The sequence below is a fragment of the Lolium rigidum genome, chromosome 3 (genome assembly GCF_022539505.1).
Source record: "Lolium rigidum isolate FL_2022 chromosome 3, APGP_CSIRO_Lrig_0.1, whole genome shotgun sequence".
Taxonomy (NCBI): Eukaryota; Viridiplantae; Streptophyta; class Magnoliopsida; order Poales; family Poaceae; genus Lolium; species Lolium rigidum.
The window spans coordinates 351,384,926-351,411,066 of record NC_061510.1 but is presented as its reverse complement, the minus strand read 5'-3'; the positions used below and the strand labels follow the sequence as shown (position 1 = coordinate 351,411,066).

The 26,141-nt window shown below is 40.3% G+C and overlaps 1 protein-coding gene across 1 annotated transcript; it reads left to right on the top strand.

The window, feature by feature from the left end:
• The first annotated feature begins 4,875 nt into the window (after positions 1-4,875).
• On the top strand, positions 4,876-24,488 carry LOC124697217 (phosphatidylinositol 4-kinase alpha 1-like). Its single transcript, XM_047229839.1, has 27 exons — positions 4,876-4,914; positions 5,717-6,661; positions 6,792-7,136; positions 7,214-7,375; positions 8,994-9,164; positions 9,287-9,445; positions 9,534-9,661; positions 10,388-10,688; positions 11,194-11,362; positions 11,551-11,768; positions 12,384-12,542; positions 12,626-12,808; positions 13,366-13,830; positions 13,908-14,267; positions 14,988-15,202; positions 16,166-16,343; positions 17,148-17,284; positions 17,376-17,529; positions 19,150-19,416; positions 19,571-19,648; positions 19,805-19,852; positions 20,302-20,474; positions 20,595-20,790; positions 22,033-22,173; positions 22,790-22,998; positions 23,076-23,237; positions 23,814-24,488. The coding sequence occupies exons 1-27, from the start codon at positions 4,876-4,878 to the stop codon at positions 24,070-24,072; spliced, it is 6,021 nt and encodes a 2,006-aa protein (XP_047085795.1). The 3' UTR covers positions 24,073-24,488.
• Positions 24,489-26,141: the final 1,653 nt, after the last annotated feature.

The window sequence follows — 26,141 nt, the reverse complement described above, 5'->3', positions numbered from 1 at the left end:
TTAATTAATAGATTAAAGCTTTTGCCCCCGTTTAAAAAAAAACTAGGATTTATTAACACGATATCCTGTGTATTTTGCTTATGTCGCATTGTATTATATGAAAAAACAATTGATGTTGTATATTACTACCTCCGTTCCATAAAACAAGGCACATATTTTCAATCAAAAGTCAATGTCTTATATGTTTGACCAATCTTATATACAAAAATATAATATACAATATAAACAAATAGTCAACAAAATATATTCCAAAGTGAATATATTGACATGTATTTAGTAATGTAGATATTCATAATTTTCTTTATAGGCTTGGTAAAATTTGCAAGTTGTTGACTTTTGACTAAATATATATGCCTTGTTTTGTTGAACAGAGGTAGTAAGTAAGATATAACCGTCATAGGCAAAGTACATTGATAGCCCAAACTCATGCATGCATGAATGTCCTCAAAATAATTAAATCACTACTATGAAAAGAACAATCAGGAGTGTCGCAATATGGGCCTTAGCGCTGTATGTGCCACACCGCCGATATCTCGCCTCTGGTAAACGTTATCGACCGTGCCAGCAACCAAGTCGTTTATCAGAGGAATATATGCGGCGTGCTAACTCCCGCGCTGCTCGTAACGTTTCTACTAATGATGTATCGTACCCCGCTAATTATTTTTGAAAAATAAAAAAATGCTATTTTATTTCATTTGACAACAATATCAAATGACAGAATAACAACATTATGTAGCGTAGTAGCAACATCATATCACATAACAGTACTAAAATCTAGATAGAGTATTAGTAGAACATTATTAAGAACATATAGCTAGCTAGGTAGCTACTCCACGGCCGGCTCTGGCTCCACAAGTGAGTAATGAATAATAATCCCGTCAGCATCTCTTAGACTATTCATAGTGGGGAGTAACATAAGGTGGTATCATGCATAAATTACTAGTCCATGTTACTACCTTCATAGTGGAAAGTAACTTAGAGGTGGTATCATGTAAAATCTCATTTATTAATTTGTAGACTTATTTTGTCTTGGGGTGTGTAATGTTATGGTAACATAGTAGTTACCACGTCCCTCTCTTCCTTCATTTATTGTTATGCCATGTCACCAAAATACCTTGGAGTGTGTGATGTTACTAGCTAAGTTACTCCCACTATGAGCAGTCTTAGGTCTTAATATTCATCACTAGACGAAGAGGAGTCGGCACGGTCTTTATAGTTGAAGTAGGTGTTGTGAAATACACCGTCGAGGTAGAAATCATACCCCATCCCTGGCTCCATCATGGCTCAATCATGTAGAACTCCATAAGCTCTATCCAACGAGGGATTTGTCTCATTGGTGACTTGAATAATGAAGGTTTTCTCGGGTATGGGCAATGAATCTTGCTGCATGGTGACAAACTGTCTCAATTGATTAATATATCTATGTATATGCTCCATGAAGTCACGCCTTACGTTACGAGAGATGGTCTAGGCACAATTACACGAAAGCAAAAAATAGATCAAAGGCGCACTTGAACGCAACTATATATGAACAACTTAGAGGCACAACATGTTGAATTTAAACATATCATTATAGTTTCAATGTCATGCATGAACATGAAAAAAAGTCGTATCCTCGCGCTTAACTTGGCCATAGTATGCGCACAGATACAATTTTAGCTGCATGAGCGGTTATATTAACAAGATTATAAATCTTAACGAAGATATATTGGATTCTAAACATAAGATTGATTCCAGTTTCAACCATATGGTCGTTGTAGTTTTCTCCAACAACACTTATTACAAAACAATTATTGGATATATGAAGTTAAATGAAAGAAAAAGACGTATGGTCCTTCCGCCTTTTCTAACTGGTCCATGTATTTGCATCGGACTTGCTAAATCCTTCGAGCGCTTCGTCCATATCAGAAGTTTGTGCGAGATTCTCTTGAGCTTCCTTTTGGGAAAAAAGAAGTGGAAGATATTGTGAATGCTTTGCCCAATGATAAATCTCCTAGGCCTGATGGTTTCAACAATGAATTTATCAAATGTTGCTAGCGAGTTATTGGAGATGACATTTTATCTCTTATCTCTGATTTCTACAATGGGACAATAGATCTAGAAATCATCAACTTTTCTTCCACCACTCTTATTCCAAAGATAGACAATCCTATGAATGTTGGGGACTTCTGGCCTATTTCCTTGCTGAATTCAGTGTTAAAGATAATCATGAGATCTTGGCAAATAGACTGCAAATAATCATTTTAAAGATTGTGCACAAAAACCAGTATTGAGGTCTATTCAGGACTGCCTGGGATGGCTTTTGAATATTTGTTTCAATGTCACAAGTCAAAGGAAGAAATTCTCATTCTCAAGTTGGATTTTGCAAAACCTTTTGATACAATTGAGCACTTGGCCATTCTGGAATTTCTTAAAGCAAAAAGATTTGGTGATAAATGGATCCACTAGATAAAGATCATTCTTCAATCTGGTACCTCTGCAGTCCTGCTAAATGGTGTGCCTGGCAATAAAAATTATTGTAAAGGAGGGGTTAGATAAGGTGATCCTTTACCCCCTTTGTTTTTTGTGTTAGCTACAGACAGTCCATACTAAATAAAGCTCTACACCAAGGTGTCATTACCCTGCCTATCAATTGCCCATCTTGCCCAGACTTTCCTGTGATCCAATATGCTGATGATACTTTAGCAATTTGTAAGGAAAATGCTTCTCAACTTATTTGCTTAAAAGCACTTCTCCACTCTTTTGTTGTGGTCTAAAAGTAAATTACAACAAATCACGCATGGCTCCAATTAATCTGAGTGAAGAGAGGCTACACCGGCCATTTTGCATGTGAAAGACTGGGAGTCTCCCATTTGCTTATCTTGGACTTACCCTTGGTCTCACAAAACCATCCATTGAACACTTCATACCTATGGTTCAAAGAGTGCAAAGAAGATTATGTGGGATAGTAGATTTTCTGAATTATGGGAGAAAATTACTAATGGTCAAATCTGTCCTTGCTTCTCTTCCTATATCCCCATCACAATAAAGAGAAAGTTAAGAAGTACATGAGACACTGTCTATGGAGAAATAAGAATGATGATGTACAAGCCAGAGGGTCTGCTCTTGTTGCCTGGAAAAAAATTGTAGGCCCAAACAACAAGGGGGTTTGGGAGTTCTCAAATTGGATATTCAAAATAGAGCTTTGCTGCTAAAGAATGTTCACAAACTCTTCAACAGCGTAGGCACACCTCGGGTAAACCTGGTTTCGAATTCTTATTATGCAAATGGTGTTGTTCCTAGACAATGTTCTGAAGGATCCTTCTGGTGAAGAGCTCATTTAAAATTACTTGATAACTACAAAGCCCTTGCAAGATGCAATATGGGAGATGGTAAATATGTGTTATTCTGGAATGATCTATGGGATGATCAATGTTTGCACCAAATATTTCCTCATATGGTTACTTTTGCAAAGAAAACAAACATTTCTGTCAAGGAAGCAATTCTGACTGAATACAATGAGGATTTATTCAACCTTTTTGTCCCAACAAGCTTATGAGGAATTCAATGAGTTAGAAATTATTTATCAAAATGCCTCTGGGAAAATTTTATCTGGACAGAAAGATGAATGGTCTTATACATGGGGGAGCTCAGAATTTTCTTCACAAAAGGATTATAAGGTGTTGATTGGATCTCAACCAACAATTCCCCATTTTTCTTGGCTATGGAAGTCCTCTTGCCAATCCAAGCATAATTTTTTCTTCTGTCTCTTGCTCAATGATAGACTAAATACAAGAAATCTTCTTGGCAGAAAAAGAATGGTGTTACAATCTTATAATTGTGCCACTCTGGAATGTGATAGGGAAGAAACACTCCAGCATCTTTTTTGAACATGTCCTTTTGCTCATAAATGTTGGGATTTCATATGTCCTCAAAGACAGAATAACCTTTCAGTTCAAGAGTCATTCCAGGACCTAAGAGATAAACTGAAGTTGCCTTACTTAATGGAAACAATGATTCTTGCTTCATGGGCTCTCTGGATATCCAGGAATAATAAAATCTTCAAAAATCAAAGACCAAGCTTTCAAGGATGGAAAACAATTTATTTGGAGGAGTTGAGAATGCTCTCTTATAGAATGAAGAAGAAGCATAAGATCTCTTATGATAATTGGCTTAAGGATCAGATTTAGATAGCTCTTTTTTCTTCTTTTGATGTAAATATCCATGTACAATTTTTTATGCTTAATATATAAATTACAGTGGGAGCCTTTCCCACTGTTTCTCTTTAAAAAAGTAGTCCAGCTGCGGTATATCGTACTTCAGGGAAAACAAGTCCGAAAACCTAGATTAAAACAGAAGCTCTGATACCACTTATTATAAACACAACATGAAAAATGAAGAACGAATAAAGCAAATGCAACTATTAATCCTAGTCGACGTATTACAGAAGGTATAAATATGCGGTGATGATGATCCATACCGCAGGGGGGCGAAGCCCCCCCCCCCCAAGCCTACCGGTGACGGGCCTTGCTACGCTCGCCGATCGAACACGGTCTCTTTTGTCCATGTGCCCGCCTTCGTCGGTGCAGAGGAGTGAAGGCCACCACACACTTGTTGATATAGATGCCGGATACTTGAATCTTCACGGCCGTGATCGCAGTGTGGGTGTTGTGCCCGCTGTCATCATCTGCCGGTTCCTTTCCAGGGTTAACCAAGTTCTTCTCGCCGATGTGCTTTTTGGTATAGTTGAAACCTCCGCAGGAACCCTTCCACCGTAGGGGCATGCCATCACCACTGACATCCAAGGAAGGATGATCTATATCAACTCCGGTGTCCACCATCCCGATTACGACTCCATCTCTGTTGTTGGAGTCCTTCTAGATGGAATCAGACAGGATGTCGGTTCCGAGCCCAAATAAAGCAGACGTGCGTGTCGTATGCAGGTAGCGCAAGCTGTTGGGGATGACACTGGCGAATGTTTTGGTTGCCTAGAAGTAGTGGTTGAGTAGCATCAATGAGATATCATGTATATGTGATTACTTCTGGCCGCCAACTTGTTATTACTGTTTTAAAGTGCAGTGAAAATGTAAATAGTGGTCTCATGGTCCTTTGTTGGTTTATAATTTATTAGATTTAAGTATGTTATTTTTCTTTCCTTAGGGTCTATGTTTTCTTCCTTTTTAAAGGTAATCTATATTTTTCTTCTGAGACGAGGCTATATCGTTGATTAGTACTTCATGCAGGGACGAAGCTAGTGGGGGGTGGCTGGGGCCATGCCCCCCCCTATGCGGGATTTTGTGTGTGTGAAAAAACACATGTAAACTATGTGTTTTGGCCTCAAATTTGCTAAACATTGGCTATATGGCTCCCTCAATGTAATTGCATGCTTAATCCTTGCTCCGTTCTTGACTTGATGTGCTCCTAAATATAGGACATTGTGTCAAGTCAATTTGGCTTGCCAAAACATCTATGCATATCTAGGAACGGAGGGAGTATGTTCTATTACAGGCATGCAATTCGTAGCAAACACAAATTATACATATATCTTTTTGAGATAAGAACACAAATTATATATACTTTAGGATGTAAAACTGGTGTAACAAAAACATTTCTCGCATGGTTCTCACTTTCTCGCGCATGTGGGCTGCCGGCTGCCGCCCACCCACCCCATTTCGGCCCAGCGGAGTGACGCGACCAGAAACTAACGGAAGGCACCAAAAAGTACTACCCACCCCAGGGAGGCAGGGACGTCTTCCTCGTCGTCCTCGGCTCCACCAATTACGGTCGCGTCAAAGAAAAAAGAGAGGCACAGCACAACATCTCCGTCTCCGCCCTCTTCTTCCGCGTCCTCCCTCCCTCCCGATCTGCGTCGCGGCAGCGGCGACTCCCCCATGATCTGACCGCATTGCCGCCGCCCAACCCCATGGAGGCGCTCAACGAGCTCTGCGACCTGGTGGCCGCGAACCCGGATCTCCTCCTCGCCGACAAGCTCACCTGGCTCGCCTCCCGCTGCGCGCCCGCCGCCTCCTCCTCCTCCTCCTCCTCCTCGCCGCACCGCGCCTCGCGGGCGCACCTCCACTCCCTCCTCGCCCTCGCGCGCCTCCTCCCGGCGGGCGCCGCGGGCGCCCCCCTACCGCCCCCGCTCCTCGCCTTCCTCACCTCCCGCGCCTTCCTCGCGCCGGCCTTCTGGCCGCAGTCCTTCGCGCCCGCGCCCTTCCTCGCCAAGCTCCTCCCGCTCCTCGCCTCCGCGCCGCCCTCCCCCGTCCTCTCCTCCGCGCTCTCGGGCGCGGTCCTGGCCGCGCTCGACGTCGCCGACCCCGCCTCCGCGCCGCTCGCCCGCGCCTTCCTCGCCGCCGCGGCCGCCGCCCCCCCGCCGCTCCTCCCCGCCGACGCCGCGCCCGTCGCCCAGCGGCTGCTCCTCGAGTTCGCCGGCACCGACGAGGCGCCCCCCAAGCAGGCCAAGGGCAAGGGAGAGGACGCGGCGGGAGAGGACAACGGGGGGATCAGGGACGTGGTGCAGAGGTTCGAGGCGGAGGAGATCGAGGCGCTCGAGCGGAAGGAGGTCGCATTCAGGTTCATCCTTCAGGTGCTGGGGGGCGAGGGGGGACTCGAGGCCGACAAGGTTGCCAAGGTCAGGAATGCCGCCGCATGGCAGGTCCGCTCGCTCACGGATTTTCTCAAGGTGAGCCCCCGTGTGTGTCTTCTCTCTATTCCAGCCCGCATCGTGTTTCGCATGCACGCCTTGTTGCTACATGTTTGCCTGCGAGGTTTCCTCGATGTCTGATCATGCGTGAGGTGACGATGGCCTGCAGATTAGGAAGCGCGACTGGAAGGAGCAGGGTGTACAGCTGAGGGCAAGGATAAACACCAAACTATCCTGTTGCCAAGCCGCAGTGGTGGTTCTGGTCCGGACCGTTTCGGTCATGGACGCCGCGGACAGCAAAGCTTCCAAGGATATGCTTCAGCAGACACTTGCCTGGTTCATCGAGGCCACCAAGTCGTGCATCCTCTCATCCTGGCGAAAGCTCAAGATCTGCGAGGACCTATTCTGCACTCTGCTCAACGGGATCAGCCAGATAACCGTCTCGCGCGGGGGCCAGCTCCTGCCGGTGCTGCTGATTCCCTTGAAACCGCTTGTTGTGAGCACATGTTCGCAGGTATGTATGTTTGTTTCATGCTTTTATGTATCTCTATGGATGTGTTGTCTAGTGTGAAACCTATCGTTCCGGTGCAGGCTGACATGACGGGCTGTAGCCCTGGCGCTTTGTTCGAGGCAGTAGTGAAGTTGAGCTGTGAGATTATAGAGTTCGGCTGGACAAAGGATAGGGCTCTGGTTGACACATTCATTATGCGCTTAGCTGCATATGTTCGTGAACGGAATGATTATGAGGAGGAGGTATTCTTCTTAACTTTTTGTCACCACATGAAAATTTTATGCTCTAGCAAGATTTATCGCAAACCAGGTGCTCTTTAGTTGGAAACTGCTACCACAGTTTTGTACCATTACATTTGGATAGTACTGCACAAGCCAATCTTACTTGATTTTACTTTGCCGAAATGTAATCACTATATTTAAAATTGTTGCCACTCAGCATCTGTAGGTCACATATAATGATTTAGTATTGTATAGCGAGTTACTATGCCAACACATTGAAATGAGAACCAAAAGGTATTTATTTCGACCTCATTACCTCAACAAACAGCTAGAAGATTATGCATTTGGCACTCTTAATCTGCTATACAATCTAGGAAGATTTCAAGATTCCACGACACATCATTAGTACTGTTTTATGACTGTTTTTCTTCTGAAATCAAGTTAGAATAGCTAATATTAATGCTCTATTCTTTTTTATGAGGCCATGGCCTTCTTTACTTGTGGAAGACACATGATCATACTGAAACTATGCGTTTTCAGTTCATCTTTCCATGTGCTCACCCAGTCCAAAAATTAGTATTGTTTCTTTACTTAAGCATGTGTTCTCCAGACTTTGTAATTTTGACTACTAAATTCATGGTTGTATGGTAGTAAAAGTAGCTGCAGATTTATTATTAGGAAAGCGATTTTGATCATGAACATTCTGGTGTCACTTTCTTGTGGAAAGTTGTCAATCTAGATATTGAGCTTTTGGTGCAACTCTGTTTACTGAACTGGAGGAATTAATAATAATATGTGAACCAGATAAACTTATATTCTGATGGCATGGATTCTGTTAATTACTAAGATGAAAAATAACGAGAAGGCAAACCTTACCTTAGTCATAGGTTTGCATGACTTCCATGATTCGTGATATAGCTAAATCTGACAATCCAGCGAGCTTCCAGAATTCATGATATAGTTAAATATGATAGGGTCTGTTTGCAGTAAAACTCTAATCACTTATTTCATGGACCAGGATTGATTCTTTTGTTTCATTTTTCTTCCAAAATTTAGGTTCATGGGTGTTTCAGTTCTGTAAGCAAACAAATAGATTAGCATTGTACTAATTTAATCCAACCACATGAATCGAAAAACAACACATCCTTATTTATTTGAACTTAGTAAAGTATGCTGCATATTTTGGGTACATATTGAAACTTGCAGTGTCGTCACATGATGTGCTGGTAGGTTATATATGAAGACAATATTCCCCATATTATCAGAATAATTCCAAGAAGTAAGCAGACCAAGCTACGCGGTCTTTGTTTTCTATTTTACTAGTTGAATCTTTTGCGATAGAGCTAGCACATGTTGCATCTCTTCATAGGTAGAGTTGCCAACACATGATGTGGCAGACTACAATCCTCCTGTTACTTTATTTACCGTTGGGGTGGGTGGTGGGATCATTCTGAAATTGTAAGTCATGGAGCTGATTGGAAGAATGCGTTCTATAGAAAATTTAAGCTTCCCTGCTGCTGGCAGTCTTCCTTCATGGAGCTTACTCTGTTTTTTATTGTAGCAACTAAAGATATGTATCACAGTAGCATGAGTAACTTTCAATTGCTGGTTATTTACTGTAAGTGTGAATCTATTGCAGGATGGTAAAGGAAAAGACGCAGTTCCGCTGATGCGACTTAATGTAGTACGCCTTCTAGCTGAGTTGTGTGTATGCTTGAAAAAATGGGAAGTTGTAGACATGGTTTTGCCCCTTTTCATTGAACATCTAGAAGAGGGTGACGCTTCATCTCCAAGTTTATTGCGTCTACGAGTATGTAATCTTGTTCTGTCTCTTACTCATGAACATACTTAACCATGAATCTATTTTGATGGTATTGGTTTCAACTATAAACAAAAGCATCTTTGGTAATCAATTGGTTTAAACTACTGCAGTTGCTAGATGCAATATCCCGTGTGGCGTGCTTGGGTTTTGAAAAATCATATCGTGAGAGCATTGTCTTGATGACAAGAAGCTACTTGGATAAAGCTAAAGCTGTAGGAGCTGCAGAGAACAACACATTGCCATCTGAAGCAACAATTGAGCGAACAGAGGTCTGTGATGAGTCAAATGAATTTATGCTATCATACAAAGTTGTAATTTGATTCATGTTCCATGCTAACCGTGTCAACAAAATTCTAGACTCTTCCTGCAGGTTTCTTACTTGTTGCTTCCAACCTTACTAGCACAAAACTCAGATCTGATTATCGTCATAGGCTGTTGTCGCTATGCTCTGATGTGGGGCTAGCTGCTGAATCTAAAAGTGGGGGGTAAGATGCTTTGTGATGTCTATCAATCTTATTACTAAGCTTAAATAGTATATAGTTTTCGAGTCTTTGAATGGTGTACACAATATTTGCTGGGTGCCAACATATTTTCTTGTATGTCCAGGGCTTTGACTCGGATAGTTTTAGAGTTCGGGGTTGAAAACTAAACTTTTGCGAGAATTTAGAGTTGACAGATTGGACATGTTTTAAAGTTAAATAACACCTATTTTGGAGGTTGTATTGTGATATATTTAACCATCACATGAATGAGCAGTTATGAGCTTCTTTCTCTGTTCATTTGTACTTTTCTGTGAGTTCCCTTTTTTTTTCTGGTTTAAAGCTTACATTTATTTTGCTAGATTCTATGCATTGAGTATACACTGTTACTAGATATTTTGTTTGGAAAATATGTTTTATGTGCTATGTGGATTTTAGTTTGAGACAGAAGCTGTAAGGGACCCTCACCATCGAAAATAGAAAAGAATCTGAATAAAAATGCCTAGACCCTGTAGCTTTCTGAGTGAAGGTTAAATGGCTCAACAATGTATATCAGTATATCCACCTACTAATTTGTAATACTCTGTATCACACTATCACCTGATGCTCTATGGAGTATTTTTTGCTTTCCATATATCCTCGTCATTCATTTTACACAGTTTCACTTCATCTCTTATACTTCTCTTAATTAAGTTAACTGCAGTGCTTAATGTAATATTGTCATTACTGTAGGAGTGGTGCGGATTTGATGGGCCCATTACTTCCTGCGGTTGCTGAAATATGTTCAGATTTTGATCCAGTGTCCTCTGTTGAGCCATCTCTATTAAAATTGTTTCGCAACCTGTGGTTCTATATTGTCTTGTTTGGGTTAGCTCCTCCGATACAAAACAACCAGGCACCTACAAAACCCGCTTCTGCTCCATTAAACACAACGGAGAGCTCTGTAGCCCTTCAAGCTGTTGCTGGACCCTACATGTGGAATAGCCAATGGTCTGTAGCAGTGCAACGTATTGCACAAGGAACTCCTCCGCTGGTAAGCTTTTTGGGACCATAAAGTTGGGAAAATAGTATGGTTTTTGTGCAGTTAGGAATTTGAACTTGTCTGAATTCATTTCCTGCTACTTAGCGTAGCTTCTTATGGAAAAGGGGACAGATGGGGTTTGTATATTGTATACCCTCTATTACAGGGCTTTATGCTCCGCATATTATTGTTGCATTTCAAATTGATATTTTCTCAGGCAGATGTATGGATAATATTGTTTTACGTTTGGAAGGACTATATGGGAGTTTCGGGAATAAACTTGAACTGTAAAGTTGTAATTAAGATAGTTCTTGTCTACATGCTTCGCAAATCTTAGAAAATAAACACTTTCAGTAACAAATAGGCCTGTTTTATTATATTTTGTGGATACTACCAGTATTTGGTAGGATCATGATATACAGGATTGTATAAATTAAATGATATATAATACTGACTGATCAAAATTCAGAATTACCTCATGACTTCGTTTCTGTCATGTATGCTTTTGACATTTCAGGTTGTCAGTTCAGTGAAATGGCTTGAAGATGAGCTAGAGTTAAATGCTCTGCATAATCCAGGTAGCCGTGGTGGCAATGGTAATGAAAAGGCTGCTGTTGGACAGAGAACTGCACTTGCTGCTGCTTTGGGAGGTCGAGTTGAGGTAGCAGCAATGAGTACAATTTCAGGTCAATGTTTATTCTCTGTTGAGTGCTTTACAGCTTATGTAGATTGTTATCTGATTCTAGAAAATTAAAATTGTTCTCCATCAAATTTAACCATGGAACTCTTGAAATGAGTGGCTTTATTTACGTGAATGATACACACGGAAAATGGAATTTTATTGAAGTATCCAACTAATTTGTTTTTTTTTCAGGTGTGAAAGCTACATATCTCCTCGCGGTTGCTTTCTTGGAGATATTGCGTTTTAGTTGCAACGGTGGCACACTTTCATCTACCTCTACATTGAATAAATCAAATAGTGCGTTAAGTTGTGTGTTCGAGTATCTGCTTACTCCCAACTTAACACCAGCAGTATCCCAGTGTTTGATGGCAGTTGTGCATAGAGCTTTTGAAACAATGTTGTCATGGCTGGTATGTTTCATACTCACAATCTGTTGAGAATACGTTATCATTTGTTATGTTGTCTTTGTATCCTGTCATATTCTATGTTCTCTGTTGTTTTCTGTTGAATCAAATTACTCCCCATCTGGTGGCAAGTGTCAACTCAGATCTTGTACCAAAGATACACAGCTTTCTGTTGTAGAGAATCACACATTCTACGACATTGTTACAGCTTTGAAAGCTTTTGCCACACACTTACATTTCCTTATGTTTCAATTGCATGTTATCATATCTAGGGTTCTTGTTGAGATAACAAAGTTCTTAGAAAAGATGCACAACTGGCTGCTTTGTTTAATACTTTGATCTGAATCCCACAAGGAAATGCCTGATGCATTGACAGATAGATGTTTTAGTTATCCTTTGGGCAGTATGGTTGACGCGTCAAACGTTATTTGCATCTTGTGTCCAATATTTGCAATCTGCTCTAGATGTTGCATCATACATTAGGAATTTGATTCACATCTTTTAGTATAACATGGAGTTATTCTCTTACATTCATCAACTTTGCATTGTAGTTATTCTGGCGATTACGTTACTTTTATTTTATTTGTAGAGCACCACATTAATTGTCTTTTATGTTCCCAGGACGATCGCATATCTGACATAGGGGTAGAAGCTGATGTGAGAGAATCTGCTCTGTCCGTCCATGCTTGCTTCCTGATAAAGAGCATGTCACAGAGGGATGAACCTGTTCGTGATGTGAGTGTTAAGTTGTTAACTCAGCTAAAGGAAAAATTTCCACAGGTTAGGTGCTTTGATTTGTCTTCTAATGCTGTAGTTGTGTTGTTTTGAGACACACTGATGACACTAGAATACTGAACTTTCAGGTCCTTTGGAACTCCTCATGCTTGGATTTACTTCTAATATCTGTTCATAACGAGTTGACTTCTGGTCCTGTTAGTGATCCTGCTTGGGTTGCTAGTGTACGCTCACTATATCAGAAGATTGCCAGGGAATGGATTACAAGTGCTCTTTCATATGCGCCATGCACCACTCAAGGCCTAATACAGGTTCAGTCAATATAATATTATTTGGCCTTTTTGAGCACCATTGTTCTTAATTTGCATGAAGCCGATGCATGATTTGTTGTTAGGACATGGTCAGCGTCATTTAAATATTAAGGTTGTCGATCTCTTGCCGGGCTAAAGTTGAGGTTTAGAATTGGATAGATCCTTTTTTTACTTTGAGTGAAAAATCATTTTCTTACTTTATTAGATATCCTAGGTTAGTCAGCTTCTCCTGGTTCCTGCTGCCTCTTTTATCTTTCTTTCTCTCGCCTTGTATATATTATCATCCTGTGACCTTCCTTTGTTTCTAATCTCAGAGTTCACATACTCAATTCTAGTTTCTCAGTAGTAAATAAGTTACATTCTTGCTCGTGAGAAGCGAATGCTGTATTATTTTAGGGCTCACCATTTAGTCAGAACACTACAATTCTATGTCAGCCTTTCTTGAACTCTTTATTGTGCCAGAGGCACCATTATGCTGGCATATAATGTTCATACTGTTGGTTTTGTTTTCCACCCTCTTTGTGATATATTGATGTTATTTATAATTGTATTGCTAGGAAAATTTTTGCAAACCGAGTGGTGCACAACGAACACAGCATACAGCAGATGTTGTTTCACTTTTATCTGAGATACGTATCTGTACTGGAAAGAATGATTGGAATGGTATCAGAACTGCTAATGTTCCAGCAGTTATGGATTCTGCTGCAGCAGCATCAGGAGCGAGAAAAGATGCACCTGACATCACCCTGGAAGTACTGTCAACTGCAGTAGTGAGTGCCACTGCAAAATGTAACCATGCAGGGGAGATTGCTGGTATGAGAAGGCTGTTCAGTACTATGGGCGGCTTAAACATGGGTGTGCCTCAGTCTGGGCAGGCCCCACAGTCATTTGATGAAGTTTTTCTGTCCAAATTTGTTCGTCTTCTTCAGGACTTTGTTGTTACGGCGGAGAAACAACCAATAGATAATTCGTTATTTCGTGAAACTTGTTCTCAGGCTACAGCATTACTTCTTGATCATATGGTAATATGTTTACACCTAGGTTGTTTGTTGTTATTTCAATTCTTGGCTTTGAGTGTATTCTAATGGGCAACACACAGGTATCTGATTCTAGAACAAATCTGGAAGGGTTTTCTCAGCTTATACGACTTCTATGCTGGTGCCCCGCTTATATTTCTACCCCTGATGCAATGGAGACTGGAATTTATATCTGGACGTGGCTAGTTTCTGCAGCACCTTCTTTGGGTCCTCTTGTGCTCGCAGAACTTGTTGATGCATGGCTGTGGACAATAGATACAAAACGTGGCTTGTTTGCATCTGATATGAAGTACTGTGGCCCTGATGCAAAATTGAGGCCACATCTCATTCCTGGTGAGCCTGAGGCACCACCAGAAAAGGACCCAGTTGAAGCAATAATTGCCCATAGGCTCTGGCTCGGCTTCTTTATTGATCGGTTTGAGGTTATCACCAAACTTTTTCTTTGTTTATCCTGTGATATTTTTAGCAGTTCTTCTATTTGCCTGCCTAAGATATTTTTAATCTTAAGAGTAATTTATCTGGTGTAGAACTTCTATATATGACACCAATCAGTGTCAAATAATAAATAGTCTAAATGGTTCTACTTCTCCTTGGAAGAAGCATATACTCCACAATTAGTGTCTAGATTTACACTAATACGCTAAGACATGCTTCAAACTGCTCAGCATTGTGCTAGATTATACAGGCCTGTGAGATGCACATTTTTAAGATATGTTTCAAATGGATCAGCATGCGTTGCATTTGTAAACCACGTCTTGCCAAGCAATTCTGTTACTACCATTTAATGCACTAGTACGTTTTCATTTGGAACTAGAATGTTAACATCCCAGGAGCAGTATGTTGTTTGTCCTCTGTATAATCAATATGAGCTAACGCTGTTATACTATGTCTTGATATCATATTTGTATTTACTAACAGCAATAGAACTGTGATGATATCCTTTATCCTCAGTTTCTAATTGAGGATAACTTGCTTGCATTTTGTTTGTCCAAAATTAGAGTCACCTTGTGATGTTCTATAGGATATGATGAAGATGCATTGACTCTTTGCCTAATGTTTGATTGATTGATAGTTCACGTACTTACGTTGTTCTCTTGTTGTGTTCTTTAATCATCTACCTTATGTGGGTGTTATTTAAACAGGTGGTTCGCCATGATAGCATTGAACAACTTCTACTTTTAGGCCGTATGTTGCAAGGGACAATGAAGTCTCCCAATCATTTTTCTCACCATCCCGCTGCTACTGGCACTTTCTTTACGGCGATGCTCCTTGGTCTGAAGTTTTGCTCTTGCCAGTCTCAGTTTAACTTGCAAAAATGTATTATGGGGCTTCAGTTGTTAGAGGACAGAGTATACCGGTAATAATCATTTCATGACATAGTTTCTTTGTCTTACTATGTTGTTATTCATTGTGTTTAGGATATTTGTGCTGCATCTTTCAATCATTTTTGGTGCAAGTAGTATTTATTTGTCACGTTACGAGGGGGATGGCAGGATCATTTAGGGGAGGGAAAGGGTGGGAAGCAGCGCCTGATGGGAATGGAGGGTGTAATTGTGAGAGGGAGAGAGAGAGAGATTGAGAAAGATTAAGACCCTCAAGTTGGCTAGATGCCATAACACTTAATATTGTTAATTAAGTGAGATTGTGAGCAACCGTGCAAACATTAGCAAGTTAGGGAGTTGAGAAGATAGTTTGTGAGTTATAGGAGCAAAGTGATACATTTTAGTAAGCTAGAGCTGATTGAGAAAGATGAGTGGATGTCTCATAAGACCCTCAAGTTGGCTAGATGCCATAACACTTAATATTGTTAATTAAGTGAGATTGTGAGCAACCGTGCAAACATTAGCAAGTTAGGGAGTTGAGAAGATAATTTATGAGTTATAGGAGCAAAGTGATACAATTTGGTAAGCTAGAGCTGCAGTTATTTAGTCATGGTAAAGCAAAACATGAGTTACTGAATCTACGGAAAATCTTGAATTGGAGGTATAGTTTATAGTATCAGAATTTGAATATATTATCTTAGTACTTAGGCGGTTTGGTCCCAAGGTGTATAGTACTATACGGTTACTAAAATTGCTTAGAGTACATATGATGTCAACACAAAAACTTTATGAAGTTCAAATTATTTTATTTTGAACATCAGGGCACTCCAGGCATTTGAGTACTCTATATGCTTTGTTTATATCTTTATTAAACCTGTTTATCTAAATTTGTTTTTATGCTTGCATGCTTACGTCCCAAGTTTGTATCTTCTGTTTTTCCCTTCCCCCCATTATGTTATGTTGCTAATACAGTTTGCTCGTCTTGTCTTTTCTTGCAGTGCTGCTTTGGGATGGTTTGCTTATGCACATGAATATTATGAATCTCCAAACAAAAGTTTTGCTCAGAGAGAGGCCCAATCTGTTTCAATATTTGTCCACAATCTGCAAAATGAGCGCGCCACCAGTTCTATCGATTCTGGTCCGAAGTCACAGGGACGTGATGGCGAACTTAATACGGTATGATTTGACCCACATGTGTCTCCGCTTCTCTCTTTCTCTCTGCCCACCTCAAGAACATGAAATGCATATCTGAGCTGTCTTGTGCTTGTGATATGAAAAGGTGGATGACTATGGTTGGCAGGTAGATAAGTCCAGGGTATCTTGGGCCTGTTTCATAGTGATTAGTGAAGGTAATGGGATGGAGAGAGGAGAGCTGCTGGGAGGAAGAGAGGGAGAAGTTTGGTAGGAGGGAAGACGTACCACGGAGACAGGGAGAGATAGAGATGGAGATACATGGACTCCAGTTCATTATTTTCTTGCTTAAATCAAACTATATATGCTGTACCTAGGAGTTCCTTACAGATGACTACCAATTGAATATTGAATACAACTACAGTAGTTGATAACAATGGATTATTGAATGTGGCTAACTAATAGATAACATAATGCATGGACCTAATTTGCTGCTATGCGTAATGCATGTTTCTCTTATGGGTGATTGGCACTCACTTCTACTCCGTCTGTTTCATATCACTCCGCATATATGGTTTGAGTCAAATATTACAACCTTTGACTAATTACATAGAAAAAAGAAACATTTACAATATTAAATTAATATTGTTAGAACCATAATAGAATGTACTTTTACATATTATATACATTTGGTATTGTATAAGTTGATATTTATAACATCACTTGGCCAACATTAAAGAGCTTGACTTTGACTAAACCTTATGTGCGGAGTAATTTGAAACGGAGGGAGTGTTATCTATCTGAAAAGCTTAACATTTCTCTCCCTGTTGTTTTTTCCTTTGGTTACAGGCAGATCAGATCCACCCGGTGTGGGGCTCTGTGGATAACTATGTAACTGCACGGGAAAAGCGTAAACAATTGCTTTTGGTGCTTTCTCAGAATGAGGCAGACAGGCTTGAAGTTTGGGCACAACCAATAAACACAAAGTAATTACTCCTGCTGTGATATTACTATCTTTTGTTTCTTATTTGTTTTACTGGTTAAAACTCACATGCATTGCATATTATATCCGTGCAGAGATATGTCGACATTTCGTGGCAAAATCAGCTCAGATAAATGGATTGATCACTCCAGAACTGCTTTTGCTGTTGATCCTCGAATTGCACTTTCTATGACTATGAGGTTTCCCACAAACCCAGCATTGCAATCCGAAATTACTCAACTAGTACAGGTATTGTTCTTGCATATAGCTGTTATCTTTTCAGATATAGTTTTGCATTGGGCACCTTCTATCTTCACATTCAAGTTCTGTTTGGAAATATCTCTACCTTTTCATTTAAATTCTAGGCAGATATAGTTTTGCATTGGGCACCTTCTATCTTCACATTCAAGTTCTGTTTGGAAATATCTCTACCTTTTCATTTAAATTCTAGGCATATTCGAATGAAACGTAATATTTATCTTGTGGTGCATTTTTCAACTTAATGTTAGCTCTTTCATAACTTTCTACCTTAAATGATTGTAAAGTAGTACTGGAAATATAGTCATGAATGTACCTCCTCTATCCATAACAGAATGTCGCTAGTTTGTCTAAATTTAGATGTATCTAGACACTTTTTAATGTATAGATACATCCGAATTTAGACAAACATTTGACATCCTTTTATGGACGGATGGAGTAGTTCATTTAGAACAGCCATGCAATAAGGTTAGTAATTGCCTTACTAGAGTTGCAAATATTTTAAAGGCTTCAGTATGATCTTTCACCCACATGCATTTTGTCTTATTAGTATGTAGTAGGCCAAATGGATGAGAAATGGCTAGTCCGGATACCCCTGAATATTTTAAGTGTAGAGTGCAAGGATAGATATGTGAAAATGATATGTTGACTGCCTTAGCTATGGAGGTAAATTCTCATGTCGTGGTAAAATTAAGAACTAGCAGTTATATGTCTTGTTAATTATGATACTAATGTAAATGTATTGGTGGTTTGGACTGTTATCATTTCAATTTCCATTGGGTGTGAGATCTGGATGCTGATATGGCATGAGAAATATAACAACAATGTAAACCTCCTAGAAGGCGTGTTACAAACTCTACCTTTTCAATGAAATGAAATGCAAAGATCTCTGTGTTTTCTCGGAAAAAAATGGCATGAGAAAATCTCATCTGAGGATAAGAAAGTGTACTGTGTGATGCTTGCAAGCTCAGCATTTTCAGCCTATTATTTTGTTGCCACTATCTTACCATTGTTTAGATTACTTTCAGTTAATTATTAAATTAGGACCAGACTGGTTCAACCAGAACTGCAGTTCTGGTCTGGTTTGCTAGAAAGACAGCCTCTTCATGAGAACCAGTGAGTGGTCTGACCAAGTGCACTCTCCCACCATGCAGAAAACAATATATGCAACCCGTTGGATTCGAAAACATGTTCTCAAGTTTCCTAAATACACTACTCATGATGAACGTTGCCAACCAAGCAAAATAATTATGCTTATCTTTTGCAGGAAAAAATGCACTTAGCCCATATTTTTCTCTATCATATTAGAAAAAAAAATAATTTATATATGTTGTTGAACCCAGTGGCTGGATCAGTGAACTGGCGGTCAGACCACTTGAGCCGTCGATCACATATTCAGTTTCAATAAATATTTCTTTAAATCTGGAACTTTGTAACCAGTGGATGCTCTCACAGTATATAGCTTCTGCTTCAACTCATGTGACCAATAAATGAAGTGTTTAATGTTGCTTGATTCTGCATTGAGCATCTTTTAAATCTTTCCAACTTTTCAGTTCCAGTGACAAAGGGTGACACATGTTGCTGTATCTTATCATTCTTTTGTCTCTGCAGACGCACATACTGGAGCTTCGTACAATTCCTGAAGCATTACCTTTTTTCATCACTCCAAAGGCAGTGGACGAAAATTCTGCACTGTTACAGCAACTCCCGCACTGGGCTCCGTGTTCTGTTACGCAGGCATTGGAGTTTTTTACCTCTCCTTATAAAGGACATCCCCGTGTTATGGCATATGTCCTTCGTGTCATGGAGACTTACCCACCTGAGACTGTCACCTTTTTTATGCCACAGTTGGTACAGTCTCTCAGATACGATGATGGGGTGAGAATTTCTTTTATCTGTGTTTACTCTATCTGTCAGACCAGGAAAAAGTACTAATCATTCAATCTAATTTATCATTCCTCATAGAATCCATATCGCCTTCTTATAAATAGTCATGTGATTCTCTCATTTTTTCCTTACCTCTTCTCATCAGAAATTAGTTGAAGGATACTTGCTTGGAGCTGCTAGAAGAAGTAATATATTTGCTCACATCTTAATATGGCATCTGCAGGTGAAATTTATTTAGATTGCATTTTTTATATTATAATTATCCGACTCTATGTTTCTTCAATTGAAAATATGGTTTTGTGTATATATTCTCTTAACATATTCCTACTGTGAAATTCTTCTCTGACTTGCTTGTTCTTCTGTGAACTTGAAATCGCAGGGGGAATGTGAGGAAGCTGACAATGAAAAGGAACCAGGGGTTCCAAAGGTACAAGACCCAATTTTTTTATGCTTGCTTGATAAGTCACCTGTATATTTTTATGAAGGGCCTGCATATGCTTGTTTACTTTAGACTCGTGCACTTGATGAAATTTAACTAACATCATTGGTGAACTTAAAGCCATTGGTACGAGTGAATAACTGACGGATTGAACAGTTAAATTGTGCAATTTTAGTGTTTATGGAAAGAATTCCATATTACATATTTACATTCAGACTGACAGTAGGTGTGATCATGAGATTCTATGTCTATGTCAGTTGCCCTTTCAATCTGATACTTTTTTGACTAAAATATTGGCTTTGCTATTTCTTATCTTGTAACTTAGTTGTAGTGATGAGCACTGTTTTACGAAAGCATTCCAGTATTTGGTTGTTAACTAATGTTGCGAACTTTAAGGTCATGTGTATAATAATGTTTACATTTCCCTTTTTTTTCAGACCAGTGCATTCCAATCCTTGCTTCCTGCTGTTAGGCAGAAAATTGTTGACGGTTTCACTCCGGAAGCTCGGGACATATTTGAAAAGGAGTTCGATTTTTTTGACCAGGTCACCTCGATTTCTGGTGTTCTTTTCCCTGTTCCCAAGGAAGAGCGAAGAGCTGGCATTAGAAGGTAATTATAGGAAAATCGTTCTTGCGTTTTGTTGAAGAACTAAGAACAACTAATACAGCTTTACTGTTCTCATCTGAAATTCTGTTCTCTTGAACTCGTCACTGTGAATTCTTCATGCAGGGAGCTGGAGAAGATTACTATTCCAGGTGATGACCTCTATTTACCAACTGCAACAAACAAATTAGTACGGGGCATACAATTGGACAGCGGTATTCCTCTCCAGTCTGCCGCAAAAGTTCCAATAATGATTACTTTTAATGTGATTGATCGTGATGGGAACCCAAATGATGTAAAGCCACAGGCTTGCATTTTTAAGGTAAATAATGTTTTGTCTTGCAGTACAGTCTGCACAAATAATGTCTTTCATGGGTTGTAACCAGTAGATCTGGGTCATCTGCATTTATCTTATATGGAAATGTAAACCTCAAGTCACATTTCTTTACATAGAAGGAGATTTCTGACTTCATGTCAAGGCTTTAAACCGCTGTGTTCGTGTCTTCGCAGCAAGGACCTGAAAGGCTTTTACGTAGATATTTTAAATTGTGTCATAAGTGGATGACAGGCTTAATTAAAAAATAGAGTTCATGACTTAGTCATAGTTACCACTCCATAGGATGGGGCTGTTGGGAATGGTCTTCTCATATATGATTAGAGGCTCCTGCAGGAATTTTACAGTTTTGTTTTGTGGTCTTACATTCTGCCAACAATACAAAAACATACAGCTCAAAGTTAGGAAAAAAGTGTGCTAAATCGGTTGAGGTATAAAAACCTTGCTTGACCTGAGAAAACATATTCACCTCTACAAAATCAGGTGGGCATTTTCCGAATTGGGGACATCAGTTATCAATGAAAGTTCCCCTCACGTTTCAGTCACATTTTGTTCACTGCTGATAATCTTTCATTTTTAATTTTATTTCATTGCTACTTGAGTACTTCTATGTGCATACCTGCTTATCCTGTAAATCACAACAAATTTTCTCTAAGTAGAAAAAGTCACAGCGATGAATACAAGTGTGCAAGTCCGCCTGAAACACGCGTTTTCTGGATGCAGCTGTACAAAATTTACTTTTTATGCTTGATGGAAGCCTTTTTGTGCTGCTGTCGTGGTTTTGTTAACTAAAAACTAGCTATCAACATGGCTCATTCTCCCGTTTATTCTGCTGGCAACAGACAGTAATAATTTATGACATGTCAGTTAGTAAAATAGACTCTTACCGTTGCTAAAGTACTTTTATCACCTGGGCTAAAGGTAACATGATGAAATGGCCTACATTAATTACGTCATTGTGATTTACACCATGAACCGTATATTGTAGCCATTATGGTAAGTGTAAAGAAAGTACTATCAAGTGCAAACTAATTACAAGCGAGGTCGAATTCATTTTATTTCACTTGTAGTTCAGGACTTCTAACTATCATTTGAACGTGAAAAGGTTGTAACTTGTAGTTCTGTAACATCTTTTAGATAATGTTGTAACTGTTGATCACTGTGCCTGTTAATCTTCTAGTGCCCCCTTTGTTTGACAGTTGACACAAGCAACTTTCTATGCTATGACAGGTTGGTGATGATTGTAGACAGGATGTGCTTGCCCTCCAGGTTATTTCCCTATTAAGGGACATATTTGAAGCTGTCGGATTAAATCTGTATCTCTTCCCCTATGGTGTTTTGCCCACTGGCCCAGAACGAGGTATAATTGAGGTAAGCGTGTAACCCCAATTGTTTCATTTTTTTGTATCTTGGAAAATCGTGTAACTAAACGCTTTTTCCTACTAAGATTCTGTGAGCTGGACACTAAATACTTCAAATTCTAGTTCCTTGATGTTAAACGGCCTAGTAACTTGGCATCTTAAAAGAGAATATCCTTGATAGTGCGAGCTGCTTTAAATTGATCAGTGAATATTATTGTGGGTATGTCTTTTATGTTATACTGTATATTAACTTAATTAAAAATATTATATAAACACGTCAGTTCGAATCATATGTTGTTTTGGACATTGCAGTCTTGAAGAATTAGTTTTGGCCATTAATATTTGTTAAAGTATGAAAAAAAGTATCATAGAATCTTAATATCATTATTTTGAGTGTATTCTAGTGATCTTATTCTTGTGTATGTTAGGAAACGTTGATTGCACATGTACTGCAATGAGTCGGTCTCATATATTTTGAACACATCAGTGTAGCAATTTTATGAAACTTTAGCAACGAATTAAGTCAACAAGTAGTAGTTTTTACGACTAATCATTGTATACTCCTGTGTTAGTATTGGCTGTTTTGTTGGTTTCCTGTATGTTATCTTAATCTGAGCATGCTGTAGGTGGTCCCAAATACTCGGAGTAGAAATCAAATGGGTGAAACAACTGATGGTGGGTTATTAGAGATATTTCAGCAAGATTATGGCCCTGTAGGCTCACCTGCTTTTGAAACTGCGCGTGAAATGTTTATGGTTAGTAGTGCTGGATATGCCGTTGCCAGTCTGCTTCTTCAACCAAAGGATCGGCATAATGGCAATCTTCTGTTTGATAGGTTTTTACTTAGTCCCCTATCTTTAATTGACCAAGTAAAGCTGGAATTACAACTTAACCATCACCTTGCTTATGCAGCCATGGGAGACTAGTTCATATTGATTTTGGATTTATTTTGGAGATTTCACCTGGGGGTAACATGGGGTTTGAGAGTGCACACTTCAAGCTAAGCCATGAGATGACTCAATTGCTTGATCCATCTGGGACTATGAAGAGTGACACCTGGAATCAGTTTCTCAGGTTCGTATTTTTTTTCACAGTTGTACTGAAATGTGAGATTGACTCTTTAATACATGTGTTTGCAATGTATGCAATATTGGTACACTTATTTCACACCATCTAGTACAAAATAAGGGTGAGAGAGCTAGAGGCAATGTAGGAACAGAAAAACTTGGGACCTTTTTAGATAAAATTATGCACAGAAATGTGGGGGCAAAAACAAGTTAATAAATTTAATGCATAAAATTATGCGTAAAAAACTAGGGCGAGAAGAAAGGTGTTGGGCCTTTTGTACATAAAGCTGTGCATACTGTTACTATCCTTATATTTGCTTATTATTACTCCCTCCGTTCCTTTTTAATTGACTCGAATTTAGTACAAACTTATACTAAATCCGAGTCAATTAAAAAAGAACGGAGGGAGTACATGTGAGGGAGAGGGCAATGGGCAACCTGATTGTTCACGCTCGAAAACTTTCTGTCGATGTTTGGGAGACAATACTGACCTGTTTATGGAGTATAATTCTTATGAATCCATGGACTGCCCTGGCCTTTCACCTTGCATCGTGCTGTTCTGATTAAAAAATTATGCATTCAGATTGTGTGTCAAAGGATACCTAGCCGGAAGGAGACACATGAATGGCATTGTAACTACAGTGCAGTTGATGGTGGACAGTGGCCTCCCTTGCTTTAGCAGGGGAGAACCTATTGCTAATCTTCGGAAGCGGTTTCATCCAGAGATGAACGAGCGCGAGGCGGCTAATTTTATGGTACGCACATGTGTTGATGCCTACAACAAGTGGACCACCGCAGGGTATGACTTGATTCAATACTTGCAGCAAGGTATTGAGAAATAGTTCATTTCTCGTTTTGTAAATGGTATGGTCGTGTACATCAATTGTATGTAGCACTAACTCCAGCATGTAGAGTTTAAGCATTGAGCGGTCCCATTGTACCGGGAGAACTGAGAGTGCATGTTTTTTCCTACTGAAAGACAGGCTTAGCTAGTAAAGCCTAATAGATCACCACTTCACTAGGTCATTTTGTAATAGAGCAACAGATGCAATTCTTTGTCTTCTGCTAGCCGCGTATTTATTTTTTCTTGATTTCATCATGTCGACATCTCTTTATGAGATTCTGCATGCTAGCAGTCCTTTCTTTGTTTGAGATGTATGTGGTGTGGCATCTTTTTCCCTTTCAGAAAGTACATAGGCATGCACGAATGTACTGAAGACAGTCTTCTCTTATAAATATACTGGCTTTCTGGTATCTATTGTTGGTGGCTCTGTTAGACTAACTTATATTCTTAGTTGGTGTATTCTCGCATGGCCGTGTGAGCATTCTTTTCTTTCTCCTTACTAAGGGCATCTCCAGCGGCGCGACGCATTTCGGACGTCCGAAATGTCTGTTTGCGTCGCGCGGCGGACGCGAGACAGACCGTTTTTGTCCGCGCGTCCGTTTGCACCCTGGGGTGGCTCCAGTAGCGCGACACATTTCTGCGTTTGCATCAAATATGAAGTTTTGAAACAACAAATAGGATTTCAACGAAGTCATAGTTATAACATTTAAATTTTTAAAAGTCTACATGAAAATAAGATACTAGTCCTCTAGGTATGATCTTCATGGCCAGCCATGGTCCATTGATGCTCAATCAGATCCGTCTGCAGCTGTTTGGAGACGGTATCGTTTGTGACTTCTACATTCATATGTAGATAGTCCTGCCAAGATGAAGCTCCAGGAAGTGGCGCAACCAACTCACCTTGGAATTCCCACTTGGTTCTCATTGCGGCCATCGGGACGCTCGTTCTCAACGATCATGTTGTGCATGATCACGCAGCATGTCATCACCTCATGCATGGTCTTCAGGGACCATGTTCTTGCCGGGTGACGGACAATTGCCCACCGAGCTTGGAGCACACCAAATCCACGCTCCACATCTTTCCTGCAAGCCTCTTGCATCTTGGCAAACCTCTTCGTCTTCTCGGAGTTTGGATTACGGACGAGTCTTCACCAATGTGGCCCGGTCGGGGTAGATGCCATCGGCAAGATAATATGGCTTGTCATATGCATTTCCATTGATCTCATAGCTCACCCGGGGAGCTTTGCCTTGCATGAGCCTTTCGAAAACCGGTGATCGGTGCAACACATTGATATCATTGTTGGAACTGGCCATGCCAAAGAATGAATGCCAAATCCATAAATCTTGAGATATGACGAGCTTCAAGAATGACAGTCCGTCCCTCCTCATGCCCGTTGTCTCGACCACCGCCATCCAAATGGACAGTTTTTCCACTCCCGAGTGCATGCAATCTATGCTGCCAATCATTCCTGGGAAGCCTCTAGACTCGTTGATAGATAGGAGGCGTCTTGTATCCTCAACGAGTTGGCTCCCTACGAGTATCTGTCCGAACACGGCAATCACGGCTCGGCAAAACCCGTACATGGACTCAAGGCAGGTGCTCTCACCCATTCGAAGATACTCATCGAATATATCAGCAGCCATTCCATATGAGAGCATGCGAATAGCCGCGAGCATTTTTGGTAGGAGGTGAAGCCTAGCGCACCTGTTGCATCGGGCCTGCATTGGAAGTAGGGGTCGTAGTTCCTGACGCCCCGTAGAATGACCAAGAACAGGTCCCTTAACATCCTGTATCGGCGCCGGAACAATTTTTCCGGATAGATCGGATTGGTGAGGTGGAAGTAGTCCTTGTGGAGGCGGGCCTGCCCTGCCACTCTGTTGCGCGGCAGGTTTTTCGAGCGCCCCTTCACAGAGCCCCGGTGCAGCGGCCCCGGGTTTGAGGTGAACTCGTGGATCATGGAGGCCGCAGTAGTTGCCAATGTGTGCGACGAATGATCGGACTCGTCGTCCGAAGAGGAGTCAACGATCTCCGCGCGGAACTTCTCCACCATATGCCACGCGTCCATC

Coding starts and splice junctions, on each gene's coding strand:
- LOC124697217 (XM_047229839.1), top strand. CDS start 4,876: ATGTCGGTTCCGAGCCCAAATAAAGCAGACGTGCGTGTC. Junction 6,662..6,791: donor CGCTCACGGATTTTCTCAAG/GTGAGCCCCCGT, acceptor GATGGCCTGCAG/ATTAGGAAGCGCGACTGGAA. Junction 9,662..10,387: donor GCTGAATCTAAAAGTGGGGG/GTAAGATGCTTT, acceptor TCATTACTGTAG/GAGTGGTGCGGATTTGATGG.